This window comes from Diceros bicornis, chromosome 18, assembly GCF_020826845.1.
Source record: "Diceros bicornis minor isolate mBicDic1 chromosome 18, mDicBic1.mat.cur, whole genome shotgun sequence".
Lineage (NCBI taxonomy): Eukaryota > Metazoa > Chordata > Mammalia > Perissodactyla > Rhinocerotidae > Diceros > Diceros bicornis.
The window spans coordinates 41,015,552-41,026,406 of record NC_080757.1 but is presented as its reverse complement, the minus strand read 5'-3'; the positions used below and the strand labels follow the sequence as shown (position 1 = coordinate 41,026,406).

At 59.5% G+C, this 10,855-nt stretch overlaps 2 protein-coding genes across 5 annotated transcripts; both read left to right on the top strand.

Annotated features, from left to right (window-relative positions):
• Nucleotides 1–440: 440 nt before the first annotated feature.
• Nucleotides 441–7,450, top strand: HAP1 (huntingtin associated protein 1). Of its 4 annotated transcripts, none has more exons than XM_058560962.1 (12): nt 441–918; nt 1,964–2,043; nt 2,447–2,563; nt 2,686–2,876; nt 3,085–3,190; nt 3,269–3,335; nt 4,612–4,742; nt 5,130–5,204; nt 5,556–5,690; nt 5,839–5,930; nt 6,212–6,250; nt 6,993–7,450. In XM_058560962.1, exons 1-12 carry the CDS (start codon nt 441–443, stop codon nt 7,447–7,449), a joined length of 1,968 nt encoding a protein of 655 aa, XP_058416945.1. In that variant the 3' UTR covers nt 7,450. The 4 variants fall into 4 exon arrangements, with proteins under 4 accessions (XP_058416945.1, XP_058416950.1, XP_058416946.1 ...); XM_058560967.1 differs by having other exon boundaries at nt 2,375–2,563; XM_058560963.1 differs by lacking the exon at nt 5,556–5,690.
• A 337-nt stretch (nt 7,451–7,787) lies between these two features.
• On the top strand, nt 7,788–8,684 carry LOC131417492 (huntingtin-associated protein 1-like). The gene is made up of 2 exons (XM_058560968.1): nt 7,788–7,968; nt 8,625–8,684. Exons 1-2 carry the CDS (start codon nt 7,788–7,790, stop codon nt 8,669–8,671), a joined length of 228 nt encoding a protein of 75 aa, XP_058416951.1. The 3' UTR covers nt 8,672–8,684.
• The last annotated feature ends 2,171 nt before the right edge of the window (nt 8,685–10,855 follow it).

Here is a 10,855-nt window from a genome sequence, read left to right as displayed (position 1 = left end):
AGCCAAGGGGAAAGACACAATACTGTCCTAACTCACAGGTCACCCCGGCCCAGACCCAGAGAAGGCAGTCAAAAACCCCTGCAAGGGAGCAGAGGGAGAGGGTGCCCCCAGTTAGGGACCTCCGAGTCGCTGTACCCGAATCCCGGAGAAGCGGCTTTGGGCAAAACCATTCTCCGGAGGTGGAGAGGGGAGGAAAAGCCCTACACTCGGAACCCAAGCCCACGGAACCAGCTGGAACCTTCACTGGCCTCTTCTCCTCGCTCTTCTCTTGTTTTTACCCTCTGCTCTGCCACCATTAGCTGCCCTCCTGCGCTACCCCCCGTCCCGGGCACCACTAGTTGCTCCTCGGCCGCCCCTCCCGCGCGTGGTAAGGCCCGGCGGGCGCGCGCTCCCGGCACAGGTTATAAAGGCCCGGCTGCGGCAGCCGACTGCGGAGCAAGATGCGCCCGAAAGACTGTGGGCAGAGCTGCGCTGGGGACCGGCCGGGCCCAGGACCCGGGGATCCGGCAGCAGCCACCCCCGCACTGCCACCCGCAGCCAGTCCCGCTCCTGAGCCCTCCGCCGAGCCTGAAGCCGCTCCTGCGCACGCAGCGGCGGCTGGACAAGGAGCAGGATCTGGATCCCCATCCGTCTCGGGACCCCCAGCCGGAGTTCGCTTGGCCTCCGAGGCTGGATCGGAGGCAGGATCCCAGCGCGCATCTGCATTCTCGGCCGTCCAGGGGAATGCCCAGTCCGTGCCCGGCGACTCGGATGTGCCATGGACCCACTTCATATTTCAAGGGCCCTTTGGTCCCCGGGCCACTGGCCTGGGCACTGGAAAGGCGGCGGACATCTGGAAGACGCCAGCTGCCTACATTGGCCGGCGGCCGGGGGTGTCGGGCCCCGAGCGTGCCGCCTTTATTCGGGAGCTAGAGGAAGGTAAACCGAGTCCTCTGGACCCCGAAGCGAGTGGGACTAGGGCAGCTCCAGGGAGGAGGGGGCCCCGTCGGGTCCAGGTGCCCCGCTCCCCCGACACTCAGTCCCACCCCTCCACCCGCCCTCGCCGTGTCACTGTCTGCGGTGCCAGTCCGGTCGCCTCTTCCCCATCTCCTCTTCCCTTCTCTCGCTCCCTGATTTCTGTGGGTGGGTCAGGTGCCCGGGCCCGCGCGCTCCCTCGGCCCGCTCTGCGCGCCTGTTGCTGCGGTAGATCTGAGCACTCTCAGGGCCCCCCTCCTCAGTCTACCGCAGTGCCAGGAGCGGGGCGGGGGGCTGCGGGAGGGCGCTGCCCGGCGCGCTCTGAGCCTGCGCTGGCCCACCGCGCCCGCGATGGGGAGGTGTGTGGGAGGAGGGGGGGGGTTGCCAGCCTATTGGAGGCGGGGGTCAAGGTCGGCTTTTCCCCAGCCTGGGGTTGGGCGGGGCCTCAGGCGGAGTCTGCCCCTCCTCTTCCCTCCCATCCTCTTCTGGGAGATCTCTGGATTGGGTCTAGAGGCTCAGGTGCCCCTATTCCAGTGCTGGAGAAGTCTCTAACTCCTCTCCTCCCCACATGCAACAGGTGCAGGGTGGGAGACTGCGTCTGTGTTTATGATCCGTGAGGCTCCGATGAGCTGGCCAAGCTGCCCTCTGGGTAGCTGGTGATGAGTCAGTCTGTGGTACTTCCGCCAGCCACCTCCATTCTCCTGGGTTCCACGGACCCAGGCGTCCTGAGAGCGCAGTTCCGCCTGAGCCTGGAGGACTGTGATCTCCTTACCTCACCCAGCTCCTCCAGAAAAAAAATGAGTCCAGTTGGCCCTGGGAGCAGGGAAGGGAGTGCTGAGTACTAGGGGTATGGAGAGGATATTGGGGGCAGGAAGGGAACTCAGTCTTCTCCTCCCCTGTTGCTGACTCTCACTGTTGAGGGAGAACTGGGGATAGGGCAGGAAACAGTGGGGTACTGGTTAGTGTATGCCCCCTTTCTCCTGACCTGGCTGCCTGCTTTCTCTTGCAGTGCTGTGTCCTGACCGACCCCCGCCAGGCAAGAAGATCAGCCAAGAAGATGTGCAAGTGATGTTAAATCTGCTCGAGGAGGTCTGTACTGCCTGGCCTACCTGGACCAGCCTGAGCTTTCGCCAGGCCCCTGTTTTAATTCTGTCCTGTAGGAGTAGGAGTCTTGTCTGTTTCCTGCCTGGCTGCCTCTTTGGGGGCCCCTCTTACAGAAGGCAGGTCGATGTGGGATGTCCAGGCTGGAAGAGCTCTTAGAGCCCTCTGGTCTGATCTGTTCTTTTTTCATAAGGGGAAACTGAGTCAGGCCCCACAGTGGGTTAACGGCGGACTCTTGTCTAGTACCCTGGAGAGCTGCGAGATGGTGAGGGTTCCCCCTAGTGGCCTAGCTTCCCTCTGACGCCTGTGTACTCCCTAGCTTCTCCCACCTGTCTGGGAGATCTCAGAAACCAGGAAAGTATTCCCTGTGGATGGGGGGGTCCCTCTGCAGAGAGAGCGGGACCTGAATACGGCAGCTCGCATCGGCCAGTCCCTGGTGAAGCAGAACAATGTTCTGATGGAGGAGAACAGCAAGCTGGAAGCCATGCTGGGCTCAGCCAGGGAGGAGGTAACTGGGTAGGGAGTAGGGGGTAGGGGTATGCCATCTCAGACCTACCTACATCCCCCTCCTGCCAGGACCCGTGCCTGCCCCGCCCGCGGCCTGACCTGGGGCTCCTCTCCCCCTGCCAGATTTTACACCTCAGACACCAGGTGAGCTTGCGGGATGACCTCCTTCAGCTCTACTCAGACTCTGATGATGAGGAGGAAGAGGAGGAGGAGGAGGAGGAAGAAGAAGAAGAGGAGGAAGAGGAAGAGGAGGAGGAAGAGGAGGAGGAAGAGGAAGAGCAGCAGAGTGATCTTCCTTATGAAGACCCCGAGCTGTGAGTGCCCTGCCTTTGCACCTGAGCGGCCCCTTCTCTGAGCCTCAGTTTCCTTGTTTGCAAATAGGGACACAGACAGCGTCCCTGCCAGCAGGATTGCTGGGGCTGGTTGAGACCACCATGCTCAGCCCGGGTGGGGGAGCCCTGGGTGCACCGGGCCCTGGGGCTCCCAGTCCTGCCCTCTGACTCCCATCGCTCTCTCCCCTAGGACACCTCTGACGGAGTCGGAGTCGCTGCACCACTGCCCACAGCTGGAAGCCCTGCAGGAGCAGCTGAGGCTGCTGGAGGAGGAGAATGACCAGCTGAGAGAGGAGGTGAGGATGGGGGAGGAGGGTGCGCCCGCGGGCAGGGGGTGTTGACTCCCCTGCCCCTTCCTCTCTCCCTTCCTCCAGGCCTCTCAGCTCGATGCCCTTGAGGAGGAGGAGCAGATGCTCATTCTGGATTGTGTGGAGCAGTTTTGTACGTGAAATTGTAACTTGGGGTGGGGGCTGTCCCAGGGAGCAGAGGGAAGAACTCAGGTCTTGGAGACCTGAGTTCAAGTCCAGTCCCACCTCTGGCACTTCCTAGCTGTGTGAGCTTGGACAAGTTCCTTGACCTTTCTGAACCGTCATCTTTAGAATGGGGATTAATAATCTCAGCCCTGTTGACCTTCTCAGGGCCACAGCTGAGGAAGTGCTTTGTGCAAACTGTAAAGAGCTCAACAGAAGCTTTGAGTCTCCTCTAAGCCAGTCTCCTTTTGTTATTTGGGGCAGGGAGAGGAAGGGGGCTGGAAGCGAGGAAGGGAGGGAGCTATGTGAGCTGCCAGAGACCAGGCCCCCTGAGCGTTGGGGCCGGGGCCATTCAGAGCTGCGCTTTGGGCAGTGGCTGTGCCTGGCTCTGTGTGTTTATGAAGATGAGGGAGGCACAGCGTCCCTGAGGAGTTCTGGTCTAGCTGGGGAGATGCAGACTCGAGATGGCAGCACCTGAACTCATGCCGTTCTCCTCAGCCCAAAGCTGACCTTCCTTTCCCCTGGGTTCCCCAGCTCCCTGGTCCCCCAGGCCCCTGGAGGAGGAGCCAGTCCTCAAGTTCTACCTCCTAGGAAAGCCTCAGTCTCCTTCCTCCTCCCCACTTGGCTGCCTCTAGCCCAGGCCACCTCTTAACTGGTCTCCCTGCCTCCACTCCTGCCCTTCCAGGGCCTTCTGCACACAGCCCAGGATCTGACTACGTTACTCCTCTGCCTAAAACTCCCAAATGGCTTCCCATTGGCCAAAGGATAAGCCCCAACCTGCCCACTGTCCCAGCGACTCCCGCTCCCAGCATCCTGTGATCACCTCTGGGCCTCTCCACACCCTGCCTGGGTCACGTCCTCCTTTCTGCCTGGAGGAGCCCTACTTGTCCTGCAGAGGTCTTAGCTTCACAGACCTTGCAAGGCTGGGTTGGATGTCACAGCTCTGCCCCATCGTAGCCCGTAGCGTGCACTACTGTGATTTTCTTTTCCCATCACTCTCTCCACTAGACTTGAGCTCAGCATGGCTGGGACCAGGTCATGTTGACTGCTCACCCAGTACCCTGCTCAGTGTCAGTCAATGAACATTTATTGAAAAGTAGACCTGAGTGAGGATACTAAGCCATGTGGAACTGCAGGGACTCTGCAGGAGCTGAGGGGTGGGGGCAGACAGAGGCATCTGGGAGGGCCACAGCTGGTCCCTGAAGGCCAGGGGAGCCAGGGTTGACCGTCTCCCCCCACCTCCCCAGCGGAGGCCAGCCAGCAGATGGCTGAGCTGTCAGAGGTGCTGGCAATCAGGATGGAGAACCAGGACCAGCAGCAGAGGGAGGTCAGCCAGCTGCGGGCGCAGGTCGTGAAGCTGCAGCAACGTTGCCAGCTGGTGCGTTGGGGTGTGTGTGGGGCTCCTTCCTCCTCCTATGGCCCATGGGACCCAAGCCCTCTTCTCCCTGCCCCACCTCATGGAGCTCTCAGCTCCGCCAGGCCCAAGGCCCCTCTCTCTGTCAGAGTCAGAGTTGGAAGAGACCTCAGAGAGCGCCTCATCCTGCCCCCTCATTGTCCCAAGTTGGGGACCAAGGCCCAGAGAGGTCACAGGGTGTTCCAGGAACCAGGCTGCATGACTGCCCCGCCTAATTTGGCCTTATTTCTTGTGACTTCTTAAAGGCCTGTCCAAGACTCTCTGATGTGCCTGGGAAGACTGGCCGGCAGTGGGGGGTGTATGGAGTGGGGAGGCCTCGGATGGGGGTTCACTGGTCTTGGGTCCTTCCAGTATGGGGCTGAGACTGAGAAGCTGCAGCGGCAACTGGCTTCGGAGAAGGAAATCCAGATGCAGCTCCAGGATGAGGTGAGGCTCCCCTGGGCTCCCGCCCCAGCCCTTGAGAGCCCCTGGCCCAGAGCAGGGGGACCCAAGGCCCTTGAGGTCGCCTGACTCTCCTGAGAGGATAAGCTCCTTGCAGCAGAGATTGGGTCTGTCCCTTAATGTGCCCTCGGTAACTGGCACGGGGCCTGGCAGGTGGTAGTTCCGTTGGGGTCTAAGTGGAGTGGTGCCCAGGTCACCCTGCATGTCATTATGTGAATCCAGAGTCTGGGCCTCTTGCTTCAGCCCAGGCTTCCCGGCCCCCCAGGGAGAGAGTGGGCAAGGCGTGCTGGGCTGGGTGCGCCTGGGTCCCAACAGAGCCTGCGGGCGGCTTCCCAGCTGCAGGACCTGCGGGAGAAGTACACGGAGTGTGGGGGCATGCTGATTGAGGCCCGGGAGGAGGTGAAGACCCTCCGCCAGCAAGCCCCGGTGTCCACTGGCTCTGTCACCCACTATACATACACTGTGCCTCTGGTGAGGATCCCCTAGCTGCCGCCTCTTTACCTCTGTGCCCTGTGTCAGCCCTGCTGGCCGATTGCTAGCTTCAGGCCCTTGCTGTGCCTGGAAGTGTGGGCGGGGGTGCTGTGGGGATACCTGGTAATGTCCCCGCTCTCCACCATAGGAGGCGCTTCCTGGTTTCCAGGAGACCCTGGCTGAGGAGCTCAGAACATCTATCAGGAGGATTATCTCAGACCCTGTGTTTTTTATGGAAAGGTGCGCAGCCGGACTGCAGACCCTTGCTGGCCCCTACTCACTCTTGCCTTTCCTGTAGTGGGAGGGGTTTGCCCTCCTGCTTCTGACCTTCGTTCACCGTAGGGCCCTCCTCCTGCCCCCTTCCTCACCCCAACCCCTCCCACTCACCACCCTCTCTTCTATCCACACAGTCTGGGTCCATCATTTCTCCCTGGGATTGTTTGTACATGACGGGGCCCCAGGGACTTTGCACTTGCAGCTTCCATTGCCTTGGGACAATGAGGCCCTTTTCTCTGTTGAAGGAATTATGAAACAACCACAGAGGAGACGTCTGACCTGGGGTAAGCTGGCTGGGGGCTCCCCCATCTCCTGCCCTCACCTTTCAGCAGCCAGACAGCCACCTGCAGCAGTTTCTGCCACCCTACAACCCTGGACATGGCCCCCTTTCTGGGCTGGCTGCGCTGAGAGTTGTCCTGGGAAGGAGCTGCCCCCTTCTCCTTCCAATCTTGCCCCATAGGTGGCCGTCTGATTTAAGGCTGCTCCATGTAGGGACCAACCCCAAGGGTCGGGTTCCCTTCACCCGACCAGGGGCTGAGAGGTGAATGGGTGCTGGCCTAGGAGCTGGGAACATCTGGTCCTTGGGCAAGTCACTTGACCTGTCTGAGCCTTACTAAAATGGATCTGTTCCTATGGCAACTAGCTGTGGGATGGGTTGTGAAGATTAAATAATGTAGGAGGGGGCAGAGGGGATATTATCCCTGCTGGTGTCTCCTGTGCAGCAGAGTGGGGGGTACTTGGGGAAGGCGGGGCCTCTTTAGTGTTGATGACCATTCTTCTCCCCACCAGGGGCATGGGCTGGGTGTTTGAAACCTTGAGGCTGGTACCTAGCTCCCCTCTCCCCTGGCTGAGACAGAACTAGGGAGTAACCATCAGGGTCTCTGTGTAGACTGGGACCAAGGGCAAGAGAGCTCCTCAGCCCCAGGGGCTGGAGATGTCCCAGGGGGAGTGGAAGAGGGGGGCTGGGAGCCCCGGATGGGGTTGGATTTTGGGGGGTATGCAAAGACTTCCTGTTTCCCTGCCCAGATACGAGCTACGCTACAGTGAGGCACAAGAGCAGGAACAGGGGTTCGAGGCTGAGGAGGGTTTGATGCCGGCAGAGGATTTTGTGCCGGCGGAAAATTTCATGCCTGCGGAAGACTTGATGCCTGAGGAGGAGCTGGGGACCGCAGAGGAGGTGGTGCCAGCTGAGGAGGAGGTGACGGAAGAGGCAGAGCTTGTGTCAGAGGAGGCCGAGGCCTGGGAAGAGGTGGAGCCAGAGCTGGATGAGACAACGCAGACGAATGTGGTGACTTCAGCCCTGGAGGCCAGCAGCTTGGGCCCCTCGCACCTGGACATGAAGTATGTCCTCCAGCAACTGGCCAGCTGGCAGGATGCCCATTATAGGCGGCAGCTGAGGCAGAAGATGCTCCAGAAAGGTGAGTGCTCCCGTGGGGGCCTCCCTCCCGCCAGCCGGACAAGCTGCAGATCGTCAAGCCAATGAAAGGTGAGGGTAGGTGAGCCCCTCAAGTGCTCACTTACCCCAGTTTGGCCCCACCCAGTGTGCTGATTTGCATGGACTTTGCATATCATTTGCATAGGCACCTCAGGTCCCCCTCAGCAGGAACTGTGACCCCAGTGCTCATTTACATGGAATTTGCATAGGATTCCAGCTCCACCCTTTTTCTCCCTGGGGCTGGGCTGGGGGTCTGGGCTGCAGCCCGACACTGCGCCTCAGCTTCCTGTCTCTGCCCGCCCCCTTCCCCTATTCCCCACCCCTGCCTCCCCCATCCCCAAGGCTCCCCAACCCTGCAGCAGTGGCAGCAGCAGGCCAAAACAAACATGGGGGGCGGGATCGTGGAGCAGCAGCCGGGGGTGCCCACCCAGGACTTTCGGAGGCTGGAGGAGGACAGGGCCAACCACCCTCCCAGGGCCTGGGAGGAAGAGGGGCCTTCTGGGGTCACCCAGGCCATTGGGACGAAGGCCTCCACCAGCAAGGGCCACAGTCGGACCAGTCCCCTGGGTGAGTCTGAAGGTGGTCTCCTACAGGGTGGTGGGGGTGGGTCAGGGTCTCCTCTCCCCAGCTTGGAATCCTGAAGGTTGGGGAGCCGCACCTGCTGAGTGCCATGTGAGCCCTGCTTTTAAGGAGCTCGCAGAGATATCAAAGAGGATTTAGTGACGTGCATTATCTCCTTTAACTCTCACCCCCCCATAGGTAGGTATGATCATCCCCATTTATTTGATGAGGAAACTGAGGTTCGGATAGTGAAAGTAATTTGTTCTAGGTCACACAGCTAGTGTAGATCTGAGCATGTTCCCTTCACTACTATGCTATTAGACTTTTCTGGCCCATCCCCTCCTCTGACCCTGTCCTGGAGCCTGCCTGCTGGGTCAGCCATGAAGTTTATAGCCTGTTGGCAGCCTCACCACTATGTCTGGACTGCCCCCACTCTGATTGCCCTTTGACTGGGTGGCCTCTTCAGGGCTGCCATGTAAGGTTGTACAGGCTGTAAACTGAATGGTGACTTCTATGGCCAGGCAGTGGGCAGCCTGCATAACTATCAGTGGCTGCTGTCTCTTTCTAATATAGCTGACCAGGCCCCGGCCCCTGCCCTCTGCCCAGGCCAGGCCTGTGGTCCTCAGGCCCCTAGTTCATGTCCACCCCCACTTCTCTTCCAGGCTTTGCTGTTTCCCAGCAGCCTGCAGAGGCCCCACAGACAGCCTGAGGGCCCTCCTTCCGCTGCCTGGCCAAGTCCCACCCACCCCAGACCCTCCTTCCCATCCTCCGGAACGGGACCCCCAGTCTGTCACCAGCCTACCCTCTGTCCTGATGAACCTGGGCCGGGGCTTTAGAGCCCAAGCCTCGACCCTCTTCTGGGATAGGCTGAAGGAACCCCGGCCCTCGTTCTGCAGCTGGTGCAAAAGCTGTGGCTGCTGGGCCTGGGTCACGTGGTGGCCCAGGGGGCGGGCGAAGCCGAGGGGGAGGCTCACCAGCTACCAGACCCAGCTCTGAGCTGGAGGCGGGGATCCGGCGCTAGGTGTAGGAAGTTGTTCTGAGCACCCTCCTAACAATGTGCCCTTCACCCCTTGATCTCCAGGTTAAAGGGGCTCCTGAGTCCTTGTGGACTTTTGGGGACCTGGCCCTCTTCCCCGTTCTTGGCCCTTTTTCTCAGTCTCTAATTACTGTTTATAACCAGAAGTGTCTCTACATGTGGGTGAGGAGTCCCTCTGCCCGGTGGTGGGCCTCCCCACCCCACCTCCCTGCCTGTGGCCTGTGAGTGTCCAGGCTCCCGCCCAAGGCCCAGTCCCTCCCTCCCACTGTCCTCCCCTCAGTGCCCCTTATTTCCTCCTCCTAGGTGTTCCTCCCTTTCCCACCCTTTCCTCATAAACAGCTGGAGTATGGGGCTCAGGACCTCTGTTGGTACCGCCCTGCTCCCTGCCGTGCTTCTCACTGTCATATCGCTTGTCGGCCTGTGTACCTGCTGGTGCAGGAAATAAAGGACCTGTGTGCTACCTGGCCCAGCCTCCAGCCGTCTTTCTCAGGGAGCATGAGTGTGTGTGCGCGCATGCGCATGTGCACACGAGTGTGTTCTGGTGGGGCAAAGTTGTGGAGAGAGGATGAGCTCCAGTATTGAGTGATGTGCTGAGGGCTTTGATTAAACACATAATCATATCAACAACCCTGGTGGTGGGTTATCTGATAAACAGTTGTCAGATGAGGAAACTGAGGCCCAGGCGGGCTAACTGACCCTCCGAAGGGTCTAACAGCTGGTTGTGGAGCTGGATTTGAACCCAAGGCCGTGGTCCTCCAGAGCCCATGCTCGGACGGGCTCCCTTCCTGACCCAGTGCCCCGCTGCGGAGGGTGAAGCAGGAGTGCATCCCCCACTCTCTTAGGTAGAGGGCCCCCAGAAGCGAGCATGGAACAGCATTTGAAAACAAGTCGTTTATTTGGGAGATGATCCCAAGAAGCACTCTTGAGGGGTGGGTACTTGAGAAGAGAAGGAAGCTAATGGAAGGGAGTTTCAGGCAACTGAGGCTGAGTCCTACTGGGGAACTCGGAGAGGAAGTGTAGTCCTTTGCAACTCAAAGTGTGGTCTGTGGACTAGCATCATTGACTTGCCTGAGAGTTTGTTGGAAACGCAGACTCTCAGGTTCCATCCCGGACCTAGAGAGTCAGAATCTGCGTATTATCAAGGTCCGTAGGCAGTAAACATGCACGTTAAAGCTGGAGATGCGCAGGGCCAGCCCCGTGGCTTAGCGGTTAAGTGCGCGCACTCCGCTACTGGTGGCCGGGGTTCGGATCCTGGGCGCGCACCGACGCACCGCTTCTCCGGCCATGCTGAGGCTGCGTCCCACACACAGCAACTAGAAGGATGTGCAACTACGACATACAACTATCTACTGGGGCTTTGGGGAAAAAAAGGAGGAGGATTGGCAATAGATGTTAGCTCAGAGCCTGTATTCCTCAGCAAAAAGAAAAGGATTAGTACGGATGTTAGCTCAGGGCTGATCTTCCTCACAAAAAAAAAAAACCAACCAAAAAAAACCTGGAGATGCGCCAATATGGAACCCATCTCCATTATCCCACCCAAGGGGTGAAGAAGCTAGAGCATGCATCCTCCAACTGCTGTCCCTCATTGGCTGAGGGCTGCTCCTGGGGGCATTAACTCACTGGAGCTCTGGCCTCGCCATGCATGGGCGAGGAAAAGTCCATGGCAGAGAATAACCGGCGTTTGTAGTGGAACACGGTCAACACGTGCTAGAATGGTGAGTGGGCAGGGCACTGATGGTGTCCACTACAGTCCACTCTTTGTACCACTTGGATGCACTCCAGCTCTGTGTGGAGGTCACTCTGGCCTGGCATTGCTTCTTTAGCATGATGGCTGGTCACCGCATCTTAAAAAAAATA